The sequence below is a fragment of the Chamaea fasciata genome, unplaced genomic scaffold, assembly GCF_029207755.1.
Source record: "Chamaea fasciata isolate MVZ Bird 193981 ecotype frontalis unplaced genomic scaffold, bChaFas1.0.hap1 SCAF_7, whole genome shotgun sequence".
NCBI lineage: Eukaryota > Metazoa > Chordata > Aves > Passeriformes > Sylviidae > Chamaea > Chamaea fasciata.
Window position 1 is genome coordinate 24,003,696 of NW_027094092.1, and position 21,502 is coordinate 24,025,197.

Here is a 21,502-nt window from a genome sequence, read left to right on the forward strand (position 1 = left end):
TCACAGATCCCGGAAATAAACCAAAGCTTTCTATGTTCTAACAGGATCAGAGAATGTAGGAAAAAGTCTGTTAGCAAGAAGCTCTACATAGGGAACTTACACCATAGGACCCTTGGAGGAAGCATATGGCAACTTTCCACAAAGCCCCTCCATACAGAACACAAACTGAGGAGAAAGTAAGGTTTCATACACTGGAGTTTGACTTCCTGTCTCCCTACTGAAGTCTTAAAACTGACTGTGAGCAGGAAAAGCGGTCCAGAACTATGTGGTGGAAAAGTTGAGGAGAATCAGCAGATGAGCAGTATCTGTCATTGAAGAGAGAAAAGAAAGCTCACTTGATGGAAGGAACTAGTCAATGTGAACAAAAGGCAGAGCAGGGGCGATAGAGATATTTGTTGATGTCATCTCCAGGATGCCTTGAGAAGGAATTACTGCAATGGAACTGAGAAACAGCTTCACTGTAAGGTTTCCACAAAAGCATCAAATTCTTTGACGTTTTTCTCGTGGACTGCCAGCTTCTCTGGTAACGAGTCCTGGAAGAGAAAAGGTGTGGATCAGGGCTCATTCACAGCAGATAGAAGGAAATTTTAAACACACTAGGAAAAAAAAAAAAAGTTTCTGAGTCATGCAATCCCTTGCCAGTGCTCCGGGCTCACCTTTTTACGTGCACAAAACCAGGAGCCCTCTGGCAGCATCCAGCAAGTGGCCCTGAGAAGGGCACTCTGCCCAGAGTCTGTTTGTTCTGCAGGAACAGAAGGTGCACTAGGGCCTCACCTTGTGCAATCCCCACCAGCTGCAGCACGATAACCCACTCACATCATCACTGCCTTCATCAAGTCACTTGCTGCTCTCGGACTCTGTTTCTCATTTTTTCTCCAGAGCATGGTACAATGCCAGAGAGCCTAATAGAGCATTCATCCAGACATGATTTTCACCAGCCACACCAAAACTCCAACTCTGCTCAGGCTGCACAGTCAGGCCCGATTTGCCAACAAGTGAGACACCCCAGAGGCAGGATTAGCTTGGGGGGTTTCAATGACAACCAGAGCAAGCATGCTGCAGCAGCCTTCAGCTTCAAGACAAACACACCAGTTTCAGAGGCTCAGGTGTGCCACAGACAAGTCTGCATTTATTTTGAATATATTAGTGACGGATCATCCCTTTGGGCAGGGTCTCTTTTCTGAAAAGTATAGGAAAGACATGGGGCTGGTTAGAGTGGGTCCAGAGGAGTGCCACAAAAATGATCAGAGGGCTGGAGCACCTCTCCTATTAAGACAGGCTGAGAGACTTGGGGTCATTCAGCCCGGAGATGAGAAGATCTGATTGTGGCTTTTCAGGACTAAAATGAGACCTTTTAGAAAAATGGGAATATACTTTTTAGCAGGGGCTGTTGTGATAGGACAAGGGGCAATGGTTTTTAATTGAAAGAGAGTAGATTAACACTAGATAAAAGACAGAAATTTTTATGAAGCTGGTGAAAAACTGTAACAGGCTTCCCAGAGAGGTGGTGGATGCCCCATCCATGGAAATAATATAGGCCAGGTTAGATGGGGCTGAGCAACCTGATTTAGTTGAAGATGTCCCTGCTCATTGCAGAGGGGTTGAACTAGATGACCTTGAAAGGTTCCTTCCAACCCAAACTATCCTACAATTCTATGAAGATACTTTTCTCAAACTAGGAACAGGGAGAGCATTATAAAGGACATATGATTCCCACAGAGATTTCAGGGTTCCATACCAAATCCTCTGCCATGGACTGTGCTCCAATGTCAATGGAGAGGCTGCTAAGTTGAGGGGGGTTCTGAAATTCACGGTAAAATGTCCCCAGGTCCATTGGAAGAATGTCATCTTTTGAAAATGCTGGTTTCTAGAATTAAAGACACTGCTGTTAATTCCCAGAGACATTGGCTTCCCTTTTGTTATAATCTCAGGTAAAGTCATTTAGATGTTTACTGCTATTAGTAAACATCTTGGCATTACAACTGTTGCTGCAATAATGCATATTAAATAACTGAAGAACAGCCAGTATCACTTGATATCACAATATCACTTGAGCAATTGGAAGAGAACATTTCTTTGGAATCTGGCTCCTCTAGGTGCTAAGAGAGAGGATGCCAAGCCCAGATGTTAGTAGAGAACTGAAATGGTATTTAATTTGTAACTGTTGACTCCTGGTACCGGTGTCTTTGGAGTTCTGGGACTGTCATGCCCTAGTGTGGAACTGTGAGTGATGTGTCTTTTCCACTCCCACTGAGAACTGCTCTGACATCACTTGCTATCACACCAGCACATGAAGCCCACCTAAGGTGCAGGTGTTGTGTAAGAGCTCTGATGAGGGCACTTACAAAGTCGATCATAACAAAGTCATCATGGGTGTTCCCTGTGCTGCTGCCACTGGAGCCCTCCGAGTGTAAGCTGCCTTGTAGAGGAGATTCCGTTTCTGGGGATGCAGGAGGATTGACCTGCCCAAGAAATCAAAGATGGTGAGCAGTGATCTTGCAGTCATGTCTGTCTGTGTGCTTTGGCAGTGTGGGGGTGGTTAGGAGGTTGGACAATAAACATTAACTAGAGCAGGGGCAGCAAACACATGCTGTTATTTGCATGTCTCTATAGACCAAGATTCAACACGGGAGATTTCTTGAAACCAAACAAATCTGAATAACTAGTTATTTTCTCCAAAACCAAAGCGTATTCAAGGCAGAGAATAGCATGGATGTTTGCATAAGGGATGCTGAGAAGGCACATATACCTCTGGAAGAGTCTTACCATGGGGTCGTTATCTTCCAGCTCAACATTCTTGGGAGCAAACATGGCAAAAGGAATGTCTAAGTTGGCCATGGTCACCTGAGGAGATTTAGCAAACAGAATTTCACTAAGATGCTCTGCTTACCCAGCACAGAAAAGGATATTGAACGTCTTTGTCAGGCCAGCTAAAAACGGCCCCAAATCATGTCAGCAGCGAGGCAGGAGGCTGACAACCTCATTTAAAAGGCATGAAATCCAGAGATGATACTCAGTTGACCTAATGCAGATACATACCTTGAGGTGGGATTGCTTCTATAAATATCTTGGATAATATAGGCAAGGATTAATGAACTGCTACAAATTGAAACAATTCTCCTTCCTTGATCCAAGAGGCCTAGAACTGCAGCCCTAGGAACTAAGCAGATCTCTAGGCTGCCCTAGCTGAAGTTAAATGCTTGCTTCTAGTGGTGAACTGGTCTACTTCATGCTCCTTCAAGGAAGGGAGGCTTGCTACCAGCTTTCCTCGTTTATGGACCTGTGGTAGTGGCAGATCATTGTGAGACCCAAGTGGAGTATGAAGTCGTCTATTCTCAAATAGGATGTTGGCAAAGTGGAGCAAATTCAATGGCTACAACATCCCAAAAGGGTTTTATGAAAACCAAAATACGTCTTGGCAAAACCTTGTAGGGAAATGCAGCAGGCAGAAATATGCACTCTCAGTCTCTGAGGTTGCCCTGGCACTGGGGTGCTTTTTGCTCCTCTGTGTATGAACAGATGGGAAAAGAAGGGTATTATGGTGCTCTCTGAGAAGATCTACTGCTCATTACCTGGTTAATGGGTTTGTTGACAAAAGCTCCCACCTTCCGGATAAAGATGGTCTCCAAAAGGTCATGTGGGGAGCCACACTTTCCTTCACTGCTGTTGGATACTGTTTCTGTGTCCTCACTGCAGGAGGAAAATACATAATTAGTGCCACCTAACACAAACAGGGTAGATAAATAACATTCTTTATGAGACTCCTTCCTTTTTCTTGGTTTACTCCTAGTATTGGAATAAGGACAACAGAAATCTGTCCTTGTACCATACCTTCCTCCTCAGTCAGGAGCACAAAAGGAAAATGGACACTTGTAGAATCAAATTTTTGTTTAAGGCTGGACAAAAACTGTTTAGTTGAATGTGAAGTTGCTGAAATAGGCTTTTCTTCTGGGAAATGGACTTTTAACTTGTGTGCGTTCACAGCAATTCCTGCTCCTCACTACTATTTTTTCAGTGACACAGCAGTCACAGATCTCTCAGGAGGTGAGGGCAAGAACCACAATTATATCTGTCACTCAGTTTACAACTGCAGCAGTCTGGTACATCACAACAGCCACTCCCAGTATGATTAATTCACTCCATGACTATTAGGTACTTCCATGACCTATTTGTTTTGATTTTTTTTTTCCTACCACAGGTTTTCAGAACTTTAGAACAAAACAGTACTTTTGTCCCATGAAACAAGGATTACCTAGATAGTATGTCCAAGAAAGTGCTAGTGCAACTGAGTTTTGGTTTCCCCGGAGCAAAACTCTGTCTCACAACTATGTGACTCCAAGAGAGATTTCTCAAGAAATAGATATGGTGATCAAAAAACCAGAAGGATTTAATTAGCTGTGAGGGAGTTGATTTAGGACAGTTTGAGGTTGCATTGTTTCCTTTTAAGTAACTTTGTGCCTGAAGTTTCTTACTAAAATGGTGAACAGATCTTTGGTAACTACAACTGGCTTTGGTAACAACACACATGAAGTCTCTAGAGAATTTAAGACTCGTTTGTGAACTTACTGCATCTTGTTTTACAATCAGCAATATCAGCAGAAAGATTGAAAAAGATTATAAAATTGATAATAAAGTTGACATAGAAGATACATTACATAGAAGAAGGATATTACATGGACTAGGATGTTTAAATAGATGGGTAAGATCATTGTTTGGAGAAAGGCTGAAAAAGCCACAATCAGAGAAAGCTGTAAGTTGATCTGAGGGATGGAAAGATGATAGTTATGCTACAAACAATAGATTAAAAGGGGAAACAAAAAGTTTTCTCTTAGTAGGCTTATAAATGGGTTAGCAAAAGTGGTGGATCATTTAAAACCAACCTACCTGCTAGAAGGAGTAGCTGCTGAGTAATGGACTCCATCCAGTGGGGTGCACATCCTCTCTTGGTCAGCTTGAGTGCCGTGTGCTGGCTGGCTAGGAACTGGGGGAACTCCCCCTTCTTTGCCTGGACCAATCAACTGAGATAGAAAGGAACAGTCAAGTTTAGAGATCTCAAAATCAAACCAACACAATGGTGCAATACAAAGCAAATTTCATCACCCTGGACATAAGTTGTGGGGGTTTTGGTATATGACTGGGCTTTAGCCCCTATTAGCCTCAGACAGATGTAGGATTGGATTATCACAATACAAACTCATTTTTTACTCCCTTTCTATTCTACTCCTCTCCACTTCAGGCCTGTTTTACACTGCAGAGTTCTCTGGCTGTAAGTCCTCTGCTTCATGGGTAGGAATGGAGGAAAGAAAACTTACATCCTCTTGCTACAACCCCATGGCTCCCTACAGCCTCAAGAGAAGGGGAAGTGGAGAAGGAGATGCTGATATCTTCTCCCTGGGATCCAGTGATAGGATGTATGGGAGCAGTTTGAAGCTGCACCAGGGGAGGCTTAGACTGGACATTAGGAAGCATTTCTTTGCCAAGAGGGTGGTCAAAAACTGGAACAGTGTCCTCTTACTAGAGAGGTGGTCAGTGCCCCAAGCTGTCAGTTTTTAAGAGGCATCTGGACAATTGTCTTAGTACCAGGCTTTAACCTGGCCAGTCCTGAACTGGTCCAGGCAGGTGGATTAGATGCTCACTGTAGGACCATTCCAACTGAAATTATTTTATTAATATTGTGTCAGCAAAACTGGTGTAACATCAATATCACAAGCAGAAAAAGACTTCTGTCAACTTGGCTTATTTGTCTGATGAACCAATATAACTTATGTCAATATGAACTGTCAGTGTATCCTATGTCTAGCCTACAGAACTTTGCTTGCACAGCTACAGGGGCAGCAGCTCTGTAAGACAGGCAACGTTTGGAATCAGTGACAAGCAGGTGCAGGCAAACAGGTCTGGTGCCTGCTCTCCTGGCATAGTTTTTCCACATGAGCCCGTACCCCAGTAAAGTCAGGGATGCAGAGAAGCCAATTCCCAACTCCTGTGGTATTTGTGCTTTCTCTGTATTTACTTTACATTCTTTCCATTCCTGACAGACAGGACACCAATGCATGCACTACTTTCAATGCCTCTCTCGGGTCTACAAGCGACACAAGTGGCTGCAATACCAGCCACTCTGGTTCTATTCTCTACAAGTACCTGGTGAGGGTGTGCAGCATTCAAGCCACCAGCAAAGAGTACAGGATACCCCATGTCAGCTGATCCAACTCCCAGGGCAGCAGGCTGATAGGAAAGACGAGAGCTGGAAAGCTAAGAAAGAAGAGAAAAAACAAGGGCAAAGGGAGAGGAGAGAGGAAAGGGAATGCCCCATAGCCTGAACAGTCACTGAAGAAGGAACAGGAGAAGTCAGAGGCACAGCATTTCAGGCTGGCAGAAGGATGCTAGGTTTTCACTGGAATCAATAAGGTAGGTTATTGTTCTAAAAAATTCCTATTGCTATGAGGACTACTCGACAGTTGTCCAGGGGACTAAGTCTGAGCCTTGACCGGAAAACAAGATTGGCTTCCTACACATGTAGGAGGAGGCTATGCAAGGTATGACTGACATCCAGTCTCAGGGAAGCACTGCTTTACTATTTCAGATACTGGTGTAGTGGGTTGACACTGGCCAGATGCAGGAATGTCATCATCAACTTATTAAAGAGCTAATTTTGATATTTTTTCATTCCCAAACAACTTCATTATCAACTGTTTGAACCTACTCCCATTGCAAATTAAAACAGCTGATCTTCCAGACCTGTTCAATAGCTTCAGTGAAAGAATATATGGTTCCATAAATGTGCCAGGTAAAGAGAACTGGGAAGCTAACCCTTGTGAGATTGCTTTAGGAATTAAGTGTTGGGAGCAGTGAAACCCAGGAGAAATTCCTTATACATCCCAGGTAGAAATCTACTCAGTCATGTTAGATGAAACTTCCCTGTTTTGACTCACCTGACCTCAAGAGGAACATTTGTTCCAGAGCTCAGCGTGAGCTCCAGCAGTACCAAAGCTGATGTCCTTTACAGGGATCAAAATGAGGAAGAGCACTTTCATTCACATGAGGCTAGTTAAGCTGAGTGGAGCTCTAATGACTGTACAGGTTCTAGGGACATTGGCTGTTAACAGAAAACACTCAGAATTGTGCCGTACTACTTGTGTCTTTCACTAGCAATCCTTGACGGCTATTGTGTTTTTAGGGGTGCTTGTCCTGTCTTTGGGAGACCTTCATCTGCAAAGGCATTTCAGAAGCCAGTCTCAGTGAAGTGCCTGGCTCATTGTGGGTCCACCAGTCTTTCCCATGCACAACAAACACTCCACATTGTCAAATTTGTATTTTCTGGTATTGGTTTTGTCATGCCAGAGCTCATCTTCTGGCCATGTAAAGCATATTCTATTGACAACTCACTTGATGTGAAAAGGCCAGTCCCATCACTGGGACCTTCAAGGTGTCCGTCACCACAGGAGGAGGGGTCTGAAAATGTGCCTTTGTGACAGTAAAAACACACTGTGCACAGACGCAGACAAACAGAGGAAACAAGGAAAAGAGAGAGTGAGGGGGGAGAGAGAAAGAGAGAGAGAAGGACTTCAGAGAGGAATTATGAAGAGTTGGATGAACTGAATGCTAGTGAAGAGGTTTTGGCTGCAGCAGCCACACCTACACAGAGAGCAGAAGTTTCAGTATTGCCAGAAGCACATTCATTTTGTAAAGAATTGACTGTTTTTTAATCTGAGTGAACCATTGAACACAGGTAATATTTTAGACTCCAGTCTACCCTGATAGAAAGTAACTGCCAGAGACTCTGTTCCACAGTTAATTATAACTGGAACCAGCCAATTTGCAAGGAGAAGGCTGAGCAGATGCCAGAAAAAGTCAAGTACTTGTTTATTTTATTTTTTTTTTAATTTACAAATTGCTTGTATTTCAGCACTCTCCATCCATCCATACTCCCCATCCTCCAGCTTTCTGAGGGATCCTATCTTGGCAGGTCCATGCTGCAACCTTAGAATAAAGGGGACCCAGACTACAGTGCAATTCAAACACACACTGATGTGGAGCAGGAACTCCATCAACAGGAGCAAAACTCCAGAAATAAACAGTCTCTCAAAGGGTGCTAATGCAGAAAGGGCAATCCAAACCTGGTTCAGTCCCACACCTCCTCCCAGTCATTTTCCTACCAATGGTTTTCACTTTGAGGAAAGCTTCAGCTTCATTTCTGGGTATTACTCATGGCCAGACTCTCCTGAATTTTGGGCAGCTTCACAACACACATACACAGAGCTCAAAGAGAAGGTAACAACTGTTTCTTTGTATCACACAGGTTAGGCCTCACTTTTACTGAGAAGGCAGGTAAAGATTCACACAATTTGCCCACAAAATCACACAGTTCCTAGTACTTTCCTAGTCATTAACCTGGACAGGACATATAGAAAGCTGGAGAAAAAAAAATTAACTTCTCCTTTCCCTTTTAATTCAAAGTCCACTCTGCCAAGGCAGCCTTACAATTCTAACTGTGGTAACAAAGACTGGCAGTTGCTTTACAAATAAGGGCACAGCATATGGCAACTATGAGCCACAGAAAAAGCAAGAACGTAGGCTCATACTTAATGTGAATCCTCAAGGTTCAAGTGGTTTCATAAAGCTTTTCCCCCTCAATGACAGTAAAGCTTCATGACCCCGGGGAAATGTCAACTTCAATGTAATTACATACACCACTATTGTTAAGTAACACTGGCACAAGCAAGCCACTGGAAATTTCCTTATGAAATCTTTTGTATTTACCCCACTTTAGGAAAACACAGGACACAATTCAGCCACAAACTCATTTCCTGAACTGTGTATTGCAGAATAAGAAAAGCTTTATTCTATTAGACTTACTGCGAGTGCTGGCTAATTAGTTCAACATTGCTTGATGCCTGGTCACCTGAAATCACTTTGGCACAAAAATGCCTCCTTAAGAGAATCTCATTTCTAGCTCATTCATACAGCAGAATACATTCTGCTAAACCAGGCATATTAATTCCTCTAAAGCAGCAGAAAGACCCATAGCAAACTCTTTCAGTTTGGAACAGCATTACAATTATACTTCATTCCATGTTTTCACATTGACAGTGAAAGAGATTTAGAGTCTTTAGATTGTCTTTAAAGGTCAGTAGAGCCATCTGCTTCTTGGCTGGACAAGGCAGGGCAATCCCTGAATATTTAAAGTGATAGGACAACTGCAGCTCTGGCCAAGTCTTCAAAATACAGAACTGTGCGGTCAGATACACAAGACAGTAAAAGAACTTGTGAGTTTCTGGGTTTTTATATTCAAAAGGAAACCATTATCTATTCATTTCAAATTTGAAACTTAAATGAAATTTGCATGGGCAATTTTTTTGCCAATACTTATTCCTGCTGCTCCAACTACTTTTAGATGGTCCAACAAATACAGTTTTTTTCTTTTTTCTGTCTTTCTCCAGCATTTTCCTGGTATTTCAGTGTTTCTTTCTCAATGTCAGTCTGTTACTCCTGCTTAGGCTGCCTGGCATCAATGTCTTGGATTCCTCCTCTTGCAGTATTGGTATGTAAAATGTCTAAGTACACTGCTTCTTCACACATGCTCTTCAAGCACACCTCAACCCAGCTACAGAAGTAGGCTCTTTTAATCCTTCTCAGTAATTCAGTCTTTCCAGACCCCTGGAATTTTGTTGACATTAGTATCTAATTCCAGTAGATTTTACTCAAGAACCCACAGATTAAATTTTCATTAGCAGCAGGAAGCTTTCTGTTTGCACAATAGCTGATGTAGGAATATGCAAACTATTCTTACAGCAACTGTTCTATCTAGAAGTAAAAAGAACTTGGTCTCTCTTACCTGAGATGGAGGAGAGGTGGAAAAAGATGTGGTACACACTTCTTGGGAATCTTCTACTGAGGGGTATACTGCACCATTGTCCTCACCAGCTCTAAAGCAGCAAGAAAAGACAAGTTTTCTAACCGGAAACATTCCTTAAAACAAACAAATAGTAAAACACACTGGGACAAACACTGCAGGGAGGTTGAGAGTATTTGGGTGTCGTTGAAAGGAGAATTATGAAGGGCTCTCATCTACTTGCCAGAACTGAGGAAAACAAAGGGGGAAAACGTCAGTTTTCCTTCCGTGTTTCTCTTCTACTCCACATAAAGTAACAGAGGTGTTTCTAACTAATGCTTTTGTTATACCAGCTAGTGCTACTGGCTTTGGTGTTTACACATTGTCAAACACCACCACTGGTCCCAATCTGAATGCCCTCACATTCATTTCAGAGAAGATAAACCTCTCATCTCCAAAGAGAAATTAAAGTGATCTTCCCCCAGTGGAAATATCCAGGGATGCATGCATCTAGACACACAGTTCTGCATCAGGATTAACCATTACACTTCCAAATTCCTGAAGGCAGCCAAGATTAAACATCCTTTGTGTCCAGGTGCTTCTGTGAAGAATTTGGGAAAACACTGGGACTTGCTGCACTCAGTCACCTCAATGTGAGGAGAAAAATGTCACCCTTCATCACATGTTTAACTGTGCCAGTATGACTAATTCTCCAATGTCCCTTCCCATGCTGTCAACAAATAGTGGAAAAGGCTCTGTATTTGGGCATAATGGATGCCTTTACCATGGCCCATGACTTCAACTCAGTATTTCCTCACCTGTAATTGCAGGGATGCATGGGTGAAGAGCTGGGATAGGGACGGTCCACAAAGTGATCAATTATAATCCCCATGATAGGAGGGGTCCTCTCAAACTGCCTGCAAGGCAACAAGCAATGGTGTTATTGGCTTCTTCTCTCTACTCTTCCCAGTTCCTGGTGCCCTCACAGAAAACCTTTGCGTCTATCAATGGGACCAGAGCATCTTTATAATTTAGGCCTGTGATTCCAGACATGCATCAACAATTTGGAGTTCTAGAGCCTGGCTCAGGGCTACCCAAATACTCCCCTTGCTGCAAGGCATAAGCGTGAGAGAGAGCGTTCTTTCTGAAAGAGAATCTCAGCAGGAAAGAATAAGCAGAAGGGAAAGATTTGGAGGCTCAGAATATGAGGGGTTTAACAGTAAATTATTGTAAGGCAGTTTCTTGCATGATCACAGTTTCTCACCTGGTTGACATGAAAGCAAGGTTGATTCTGTAGGCACAAGACAAAGTGATGGTGCCCACTGGGGTACCCACTGTCCCAACACGGACTGTCTGGAAACCTGTAAAGTAAAGGAATAATTATCAGTTTCACTGATCATTTATAATCATACTTTTTTATTCTGAGATTACATTATCTTATTTCAGTAGTGTTTCTATTATCTCTTGCAATCTCAACTCCAACAACACACATAGAACTCATAACAAAACATCAGCACTAGGTTGCCTTGCTGGTAGGCTTCACCTGCAAGACTTCTGATGTTGCTTCCTGGCTTCTTGGTCTAAAATATTGCTCTGAAGTGCTTCTTGATCCTCAGCAGATCATGACCTCCTTTACCAGTCCTGCCCCTTTATCAACATAACTCCATATTCTTATTTCAGTTCTGTATCACTAGAGTCAAAATGCCAATCACCTGAGACTTTGTCCAAGTACCACCATTATACCTGTCACCTTGTGAGACGAGGCTGCACTGGCAGATCCAGACAAAAAGTATATGTAAGCCTCACACTAATTTTCCCTATGGTACTTGGGAATAATAACCAAAAGATAGTCAGAATGAAACATAATTCTGCTCTTTTTTGTGCGTTGTCTAATCATACCTTCTCCCAAGCCACTCAGCTGGACTTCACCAAAATATATCCTGAAGGAAAAGGAAAAAGAAAAGCTGTTAGATTCAGTTGGGACATAATGCTATATATATCCTTGTTTCTTATTTAATTTTGGGAGTTGAAAATCTGGGATTTTTTTTTCCCTCTTCAGGGAAAAAAAAAAAACAAAACAAAATAAATGGCTGGAATGCCCATCTCAAAAAAACCTTACAGCTGCTTCAGAAGAAGAACAGGTCATGTAAAAAAAGGAGAAAGAAAATGGTAGTCCAATCAGAAATTTCTCTTTAAGTTTTTTAAGCCTCTGTGGTTAAGTCTACAGTTCAGAGCAAAAATGTGAAGTGATACAAACTTCACAGATAGGTCTGAGTCTAAAAGCTGATGCTCATCACACAACATAAAAGATTAACTGTGCTGTAAAGAGACCTGTTCTTAAGTACAGGCCAAAACGGCAACGGAGGCAAAAATTCGAAAATGGCTGGAATTTCTTTCTGAGTTCCCAACTGTGCAAATGATAACAAACCTGAGATTTACAATTATATAAATTAGCTATGCAAACATGTCAAAGACTTTTCTCACAGCCAGAAACAGGAAGACAACTGTTTATCGAACGCAGGCCAGACATCGAACAATTGGATGCTAGTAAGCAATTTAAACAGGGACTGCATATAGAATTTTTTTTATACTCTTCCTAACATGGTAGGCAAACACTTCACACCCTCTGCTTAGCTTTTCTTTCAGTGGCTCAAGTGAAGGCTATAAGGTGACACATAGACCAAAGTTTTTTTTCTGTCACTGATCAGTAGTAGTTCTATGCAAATAATTTGATTTTATTATTACTCATCCATTTTTAACTACATTTACAGCTACACTGTGCAAGTCTAGAGTCTCCGCTGTTTGCATTTCAAATGGGGAATTTCTGCTTTACCTGTACAATATTACATATTCATGGCCTTGTTTCCTTGAGAGTCTGTAGGCTGGAGTAACTCTGGTTATAGCAAGCAAAGACTTCAGCAGTAGAGACAGCCTGTTGTATACAGTGTATGAAACTTTGATTTCTTTGTCACACCTAGAGAACACAAAGAAAAAAAAATTAGTCTTTTGTCCACAACTAAGTTGCCTGAGTTTGGGGTTTTTGTTTCTTTTGGTTTGCAGTTGCTTTTGTTTATTTTATTTTAAATAAAAATTAGTCTGGGCCAGTTGTTCAATTTTATTGCCAAAATGATAAATAAGGGTCCAGTGTGGCTACCTGTACTGACCAACCAGCTAAGAGTCCTGCTTCAATCTAGTCACCTGCTGTAGAAGAAATTGCTGAAAAATGCCATGCAGGCTTCTACTAAACAGAGACATCTTTTCAACATTAAAAACATTTGTCATTACTGAGACTATGAATTCTTGTATCTGAGGAAGCCTACTAGTTGTAATGGAAGAATGAAGAAGGAATTCAATTACTGGTTTACTTTCTTGACACGGGTGTTAAAACAGTTTGACTGCTGCCCTAGACAAAGAGGGGAGTTCCCTTGGAAGTGCCCCTGGCCACACAGCCAGTACGTGCTCACTGATCACCATGGATTAACCACAATTTTAATCCATTTCATAGGCTAAAAACTACAAACACAAAGAACGTGTGAAGAATGCACTTACTTTTCATTCATTTCTAGACACCAAATTTCCAGCTCCATGGAGTCCCCCTGGATCAGAGAAAAGATGGCAAAGGCTCATTTCAGAACACAGACCTCTTCAAATCTCATTAGAGATCAGCAATGGCCACACCTCTCAGTGATTTGTCTCCTGGCTCCCACTTTATTGTGATGCAGTGATAGAAAAAGGTGCACTGGAAGCATCTCTGCACAATTATATTACCTGAGGGAATACCTTCCTCAGAATGCCTAAGTTCTTCATGGTCTAAGAAATTAGTTTCTTAAAATTTAACAATTTAAGAATTTAATATTCTTAAAATTAGTTTCTTTAAAAATTTAGATTTTGCTGCTGTGTCATTTGTGTGTTTGGCCTCAGATTTTTGCAGTGAATTGCTTCTATGAAACATTTCTTTTTTCATTAGCATATCACCTTACTTAATAACATTTAGATATTATCACATTGTCTTGGATTAAAGGGCAGGAGCTCCAGTAGTTGACTGAAGATTCAGGCAAAAAAAGCCCACAAACAAAAAAAAAAGGGCATCTGTTTTGATTCAGTTCTCACCTCAGAGGTTTTGAGAGAAATCTCCACACACATAGACCGTCCAACAGCGGGCAGCTGTCCTGCCAGGGCTTTCTTTGCTTCATGAGTAACCTCTGGTATGTCTTTGATTGCCAAATTGAACTGCAGAATCGAAGAGAAGGTTCCAATTTTTTTTTATTTCTTTGAAAAACTGCCTGATGGTACATTTCAGACAGGCTCACAGACCCATATATAATATACTAGGTCAGTGTCCACTGAAATATTTATGAAACAGAAAATCCCCAGCTGGGTTCAAGCTTTTCATATTTACAAAGATTCCCTTGTCTGCTAATTCAAACGTTTTTCTTGATCCTGCTATAAAAAAATTGCCCCTTTTCCCTCATTTCAGTCTTATCTTCACCCACAGAGTATCTTGAGTCTTTTCAATTTTAATAAAGCTCATTATTAAACAGTCCTGATTTGCAGAGTAGCAAACTTCTGACAGATAAGAACTCATCACCCCACCCCCAAGAAGATCTTAGAAATGTGCCTTAGCTGGCAGGAGTTGCTGAGAGGCATCATTTCTCCTACCCTCATCAGCCTCTAAGAGTCCAGAGTGATCTGTTGCCCGTGAACAACCACCAATGCCCCCCTGCAACACCACCAGTGAATATAACTAAATATAGCACCTATCCTGTGCATAATTATTATTGTCTGCACCAGACTGTAACAATCACGTGCTGTTCTCAGCACACACACAGAGTTAGGCAGTTGCTTTAAAAAATATGACCTTACCCAGTCAGAACCTGTTGGGGAGGATGATGAGCGAGTACAGATTTTCTCTCCAAGTCGGGCCTGGACAATTACTTGCACTGTCTGGAATAGAAAGAAAAGGATACATAGTAATGTTCTGGGCTTAGCACAGCCCTCAGTTCCGAGCCTGAGCTACACAAGCTCCAAGTGAAAAAAATGGAAGAGCTGACCAGGATGTAGAGAAGTAGAGTTTGCTGCAGTGATCATCAGTTCTAATCAATTTAAATTATTACATTTAACAGACAAATGTATTTCAGAAAGAAAATAATTTTAGGCTGACCTTTCTCTGTAACAACATTAAGAGACTAAGTCAATTTTGCAATCAAGATTTGCAGTTTTCAATAGAAAATTCAGAAAAATTTACAAAAATATTCCAAGCCTGGACAACTAAACTAAAGTCAAATGAATCTGTACATTTATACCAAAGCCATTGTCAGATTATCTGTTTGCACCTATGCATGAAGTGAGGCCAAATTTTATAATTACATACCAACATCACTCCAAAGAACATTCTGCTATTATTGGGTTTGGATGCAATATAAAAATTTAGATAGGCTGAAACAGTGGGGTCCAGCAGAATAAACTACCCAACAGTTGGGTGGTTAGACATGCTGCTAGAAACCCAAAGTTGACAGAGGTGTGCAGGGCCTACAAATGATTCTAAAGCAGGATGCTTCTGGAGGATGGAAGAGGATTTGAGGGTAGAAAAAAGGGGAAAAGATGTCTTTCTAATTGCTCTCAGGAATCTCCTAAATTTGACATCAGCTTTTCTTGCTTTGTTCTTCAGCAAAACAAAACAAAACAAAAAAACAACAAACCCAAACCTCAATCTTGTTACTCTAGCCACACCAAGCACATTGTTTGTTTTTTGGGTTTTTTTAAACAAGGAAGAAGAGGGATTTGTCCAAAGGAGAAAAATTACCTTTAAAGCAAAAAATTTGATGAACTTGTCCAGGTCCTTCCTGTCCTGGGAACTGAGATCAGTGTCCATTGCATACGGCAATCTGAAATATAGCAAAGGTCTGGGAATGAAGTCTTCCTCCAGCTTTCTGATTAGATTTCAAAATATTTTTGCCATTAGAGGCCACCTCTTAAGAAATGATAAGCACCAAAGCCTTCTACCTGTCAAAATTCAAACATGCTAAAATCTTTGGGATGTGAGTGTGAGGTATAAATGCACGTTGATAGTTTATCTAGTCAGTGCAAAGATAAAAGAAATTTAAAAAACAAAGAAGTCTCACAATTAGAACTCAGTACAAGTTCTACAATTTTGCTAGCTTAAATTAAAAAAGCAAAACAAACAAATAACAACAACAAAAACAAAACAAACCTGGAACACCCCAACAGCAAAGTGACTGCATTCTATGTCATGCTAAACATCAGTTATGGAGGTCTCTGCTTCAAAAAGAATGTATCTTCAGCTATCAGCACTGGTCAAAAGCAAGCCAAATTGTTTCCTTGAGCCTGAAATTCTTAAACACTATTTCAGTGGTATTTCAGCAGAAATCTATATAATAAACCGCTGCTGGAACAGGCTACACTGTTTCTTTACTTTCAACAAACAGTACTTGCAGTAAAACTATACAACTACAAAATTTACCTACAACCAACTGAAAAGACACATTTTTGTCAAGAAATAGACCAAAATCCTCTGTTCACTTGTCTTGGAAGCTCTGATAATAAATACTTAGCTTTCACATCGACACTGCCTTTTTTTTTCAACATACAGTTGTTTCTAGGAACACAATGAACTTGCACAGCGTCTGAAGCAGGGCAGGGCAAGGCAATAATCCTGTTTCTGCCACCATCGTGTCACATGGCCTGGGATAAATCCCAATTCTGCTGTCTCTCAGTTTCTTCACATGTCAGTTAATAATCATACAGAGACCATTGGTGAGGAACGCCTTAATTAGCAGCATTCATTGTAGTTTTTGCTCGTAAGCCTTCAAAGTCTTAATTCACTCTTAACCCCTGTTGCAGTTTTGAGGCAGCTAATCAGCCTGAAGCAGCTTGTCAAACATCCCGTATTTATGGAACGTGCTGCTCCTCACAGGAACGCCAGCGAGCTGAGGTCAGGGAGCACGAGCAGCTGCTGTGCCAGTGGTACTCAGTGTTCAAATGTTCAGCAAAGACTGAACTTACAGCAAGGTATGCTAGTTATGCAAATTAAAGCTTGCAGGGCACAAGGGCCACTAACCCTGTTCACACAGAAAACACCGAATCTTTAATGACCACGCACATGCAGTGCTTCTATTTAAAATATCGCACTTGATGACAGCAAAGGCCTAATGCTTTAGGAGCATCAATCAAAAAGGGCTGCAAGATAAGAGTACTGCAATTTATAGAGCATTTTATAGAGAACAGAGCTGCTTTCTGAATGACTATAAAAAGAAAGCTGGACATGTGGTTGAAAGTTCCTAGGCTACATTCACTCATACCACATCTCCTTAAGCTGTCGTGTTCTCATTACAAATTATAATTTAAATTGAGAACAACACAAGTGATTCGACATCAGACGCATTATCAAATTATCCTTTGGATATTTTAACCTCCTTATTAAAACTGTTATGCCTTCTTTCCCTGCATTTACCTCCACTAGACAGATTACAGACCCTTTCCACTGTGGGGGCTGCAAAAAGCATTTAAAGTGCTTGATGCAGCACTCAAAATTTAAAAAAAAATAACCCTTTAGTACAGACATGTACCACTACAAGAAAACCACAACCCGCCCCAAACAAACAAACAAAAACCCAGGCAAGAACAACTTGTTATTATTCTTTTGACTTAATTAAGTAAAGCACTGTAAGGGTCGAGGAGATCTGAAATCTTTGACAACCCTGGCTGATATAGACAATAAAATACTGCATTAAAAATTATGTTTTTCTCAGCAAAGAGACTGCTGACCTTTAAATACTAAAAAAAAAAATTCATACTGGCTTTTAATGTGAAAAGTGGTATGCGACCCCTGCAGAAAGATGCAAGAAAGTATATACATCCTGATATTGTGGGAGAGCTGTCAAATAAAGCACCCACATTTGCCTTTTGAGGCTGGAAAAAAGTTCTGATATCAACTATTTCAAGATGCTTGGGAACTAATAGAAGGTGCTAGGCTCACTGGTCTGTTAGAAAAGGAAACAAAGATGATCATCAACATGATTCTATGTGCAGTACAGGAACTAGTTCTAATGACCCAAATATCTCTAGAGGAGAGAAACAGCCATCAGAGGGTTCAAAAAGGAGAGCCTCATGGTTCTGCCCTGCTGCAGGAGAACTGGGATTCTTCCTGGAAGATCTGAAACTACCTGTAACATTCATGAAAAATTTGGAGATTCATACTGTTACCTCCCAAGCTCCAAATGCCAGCAACAGTTGACCCACCAGAGCCCAAAGCAGAGCAGAAAGTATCAGGCAAGGTTTCCTGGAAAGGAATAAGTAATTTCATGGGGAATCTGAGACTTTGGAACTCAGCTCCTGAAATGTCTAAGGGCTCTCATCTGACAACCATCATCATTTCTGTAGGAGGGCCTCTGGTGATCGCGTGAGACCTTCTAAGGCTTAGGAGAGTGTTCATCTTTAGAATCAGTCTTGGTAAGAGTTAAGATGGAGCTAGAATTACAGCAAACTTTTTATTTACAGAAGTTCTTTGGTACTCTCGGGTTAGCTGCCACTGCTGACCTGAACAGAAAGGAAATTCTTTAAACTTAGCTCCACCAAACTCAATCAGCTTCTCATGTTCTGCAGGTTCCAATACCAGCAGGGCTCCTTGTTAAGTGCTACTGTACAGGCCTATGCTTAACTCAAGGAAAACACTGCTCCATTTTACACTGAATGGAAACTAGAAGGAAATGACCTTTGGTCTAGGTTAGAAAAATACAGATGACTGATTTCCACTCAACCAGGTAATCCCTTAAGTAAACTGATATATTCACCAGCACATGATGCAACAAGCATCTTGTCCGTATGGCTTTTTGCTTTGTCTCCCACTTTCTGCAATACCCATTTTTATACTGTTGCTTTTGTTTATATGCCTTTGTCTTCACTTCACTGTGAACAGAAACATCAGAAACAGGATGTTCAAAGGAGAACTGCCACAGGTGGCTCCCTTGACTAAATCCTTATTCCTTCTCCCAAGGTTCAGGCAGATTTTATCCAACAGTTTAACATCTAGGCGTGCCTTATACGCTCTACTGCTATTTATACCCTCCCTCTCTGAGGAGGACACATCAGCGTAAGGTGATGGCGCTGTTTGCATGATGCAAGGAACTGCAAGAGCCCTCCCCTTAATGCCTCGGCAGAGCCCAGAGGAACTACAGCGACCGGCACGCCGTGCTCCGAGCCCTGCTCGGCGCTCCCAGCCGAGAGCAGCCCCGCTGCCGGCAGACACCTGTAACCCGGCACACAGCAGGCGCACGGGAACACCTGCGATCACCGGCGTTACACCGCGTGCTCCAGACACGGCAACTGAGGCAGTACACCTCTGACACCACCATGAACAGGAAAGGAGCAGGAGCACCTGACGTTCACCAGGCATTATTGCTCCTGGGGAAAGCACATACAGGCTGCTTCCATCATCTCCCCTCTGAGCCATGGCTGCTACAACTTATCTTGCTTTCCTTTCAACCAGACATTCAATCAATGCAAAATAATTACTCATGGCTCTTATCCCAGAGTGAAATTGAAAAGACAAGAGGGAAGAAACCAGAGTGGGTGTTGCTTAGGTAAAGAGCTGTGGACAGCTCTCATTCCAGATGTTTGTTCCCAGTTACCTGACTGTGCCCCCCAAACTGCGCTCCTCGCCCATACGACTCTACCAGAACTTCTTTTTTAATACAGGACCCAAATCCAACCTCCAAGGATGTCCTATGAGAAGCTCAGAAAATGCAGGAAACAAGAAGCAAGCAAAAGTTTTTGAAGCTTTTAAGAGTGCCTAGAACATATCCTCCCTTCAATGAACAAGAAGCTTCAGTGCAAGGAGGTATTTTGAGCACACTAATAAGCAACTATAAAAAGATCTTCATAAACACAGTACTCTGTTTCAAGACTGGGCCTACAAGTCAAACTCCAGTATCCTACAATTACTTAAAATTAATCTCCATTTTGCCTTCTTAGTAGATTAGTCAGAAACCTAGGGAGAAGTAGCAAACAGTTCTAAGGTGTGACACTCTCATTCTTTAAAGTTTATGGATTTTTTTTAAGAGAAGATTAAATTCTAGCAGAAAAACTGCTTCACATAATATAAACAGTATGATCTAGTAGGCCCTGTAGTTCACTATATGCTCAGGTTTTGACTGATAAAAAGATAATTTTTTCTCCCGATCAGGAAACAGATTCACTTTATAACCAACAAATGACTCTGCAGCTTAGTAAATATCTTACTAAAGCCAGCACTGCCAGCTCCACTGACTTAGAAACAAAATTAAGTAATTCTTATTGACCAGCAGTTACATTCTGTACTTCCCCAAGGTCTAAAAATGGTATCAGTTCAAAGGTCCATCCTCTCAATTTGTTTGTCAAGCCAAAGTATACAGACTAAACCAGAATCTGCTTCTACATACCCTGTACTATAACCACCAACATAATCACCACCTCTCAAGTATTGTATGAACACATGTTCAGAAATGTTAAGATTATACAATACCATTTAAGCAAAATAAAGTGATCCTGTACGATCCTTCTGGACATCTATGGACAGCCTGGCTCATCTGAAAGACTTATTGTTTGCCACAAGAAGGAAGGGTCCTCCAGGTCAGGCCACTCCTGCAATAATGTGGAGATGCTCTAAACTTTATTTGGACAGCGAGCTAATTTTATGCTAAGGCAGTAATTTGCCATGTTTTTCCCCCTTGGTATGCGCCAGTCACACCGCTTTTCGGATCTGTAAGTAGGCAGTTTGTAGGCTTAGTCCAAAGAGTCCCTTTTCTATCTGTTCACTGACATGGAAGGTGTCTCTGCTCGCATCGAATCCACAGAAATTACTCTGACTGTGCCCTAAGAGCCACACCTCCACCAGGAAAAAAAGATACGACCACCTGTAAACCTCTGCTCTTTCCCAGCATACCGCAAGCTCGCACGTTACAGGAAGACTATACAACGGAGCGTGGGGTCCCACATTCTACTATTTCCAACAGGCTCTGAAGCATTTTGATTTTAAACGACCACTCGCTGAGATTCCAGCGGGCCACATCTTTCCCAGGCTCCACGGACAGCCACCAGTCGTTAGGAAAACGAATCGCAGCCGACACACGGCTCTCGGGAACCGACCCCCGCGAGCAGCGAAGAAAAGTAAAACGGAGACGCGAAGCCGCAGCCAGAGTCTGAACACGCCCGTCGCGGCCCCCTCCCCTCGTCGGGCCCCCGCAGGATGCGGAGCCCCCGGCCCTGCCCTGCGGGGGCCCGCGGTACCTGCGCGGGGCCGGCTGTGCTGGCGGCGCGGCGGCTCATCCCGCGCTGGGCCCGCTCCGCCGCCGCGCCCCGGCGCCTCTTCCGCGCCCCGACCGGGCACGGGGAGAGCCCCGCGGCCCCGGAACTGCGACCGCCGCCTCCAAGCCCCGAAGCCGCCCCGGGGCTCCGGCCGGCGCCCCTCCTCCTCCTCGTTCCCGGCCCGGGGGTCTCGCCGCGATTGTCAGCGCCGGCGGGGGTGCGCGGTCGGTGCCGGGGGCCGGGCCGGGGCTGCCGCTGCCCTCAGAGCCGCGGGCAGCGCCGCGCCGCCGCCATCGCCGTCGCCATCGCCGCTGTTTGTTTTCATCCGCTGCGGGCGCGGGGGGAGGAAGGAAGGAGGAAGGGAGGGAAGAA

The 21,502-nt window shown here is 42.5% G+C and overlaps 1 protein-coding gene across 7 annotated transcripts; it reads right to left on the reverse strand.

Annotated features, from left to right (window-relative positions):
- Positions 1-356: 356 nt before the first annotated feature.
- Positions 357-21,448, reverse strand: ATG13 (autophagy related 13). Of its 7 annotated transcripts, none has more exons than XM_066187992.1 (19): positions 21,113-21,448; positions 18,053-18,128; positions 15,633-15,714; positions 14,693-14,773; positions 13,940-14,059; positions 13,379-13,425; positions 12,663-12,803; positions 11,729-11,769; positions 11,094-11,190; positions 10,648-10,746; positions 9,833-9,923; positions 7,384-7,482; positions 6,139-6,249; positions 4,885-5,018; positions 3,573-3,690; positions 2,767-2,844; positions 2,346-2,462; positions 1,739-1,867; positions 357-533 (listed from the first exon to the last, which is right to left on the reverse strand). In XM_066187992.1, exons 3-19 carry the CDS (start codon positions 15,699-15,701, stop codon positions 456-458), a joined length of 1,650 nt encoding a protein of 549 aa, XP_066044089.1. In that variant the 5' UTR covers positions 15,702-15,714; positions 18,053-18,128; positions 21,113-21,448; the 3' UTR covers positions 357-455. The 7 variants fall into 7 exon arrangements, with proteins under 7 accessions (XP_066044089.1, XP_066044090.1, XP_066044091.1 ...); XM_066187993.1 differs by lacking the exon at positions 18,053-18,128 and adding an exon at positions 20,349-20,467; XM_066187994.1 differs by lacking the exon at positions 18,053-18,128 and having other exon boundaries at positions 6,139-6,222.
- Positions 21,449-21,502: the final 54 nt, after the last annotated feature.

What these genes read in the sequence shown, in the direction of transcription:
- ATG13 (XM_066187991.1), bottom strand. Translation starts at nt 15,701, where the DNA reads ATGGACACTGATCTCAGTTCCCAGGACAGGAAGGACCTGGACAAGTTC. An exon ending in TGTCTAGAAATGAATGAAAA is followed by an intron (nt 12,804 to 13,378) that starts GTAAGTGCATTC and finishes TGTGTTCTCTAG; the next exon opens with GTGTGACAAAGAAATCAAAG. An exon ending in ATGCTGCACACCCTCACCAG is followed by an intron (nt 5,019 to 6,138) that starts GTACTTGTAGAG and finishes TTTCTATCTCAG; the next exon opens with TTGATTGGTCCAGGCAAAGA.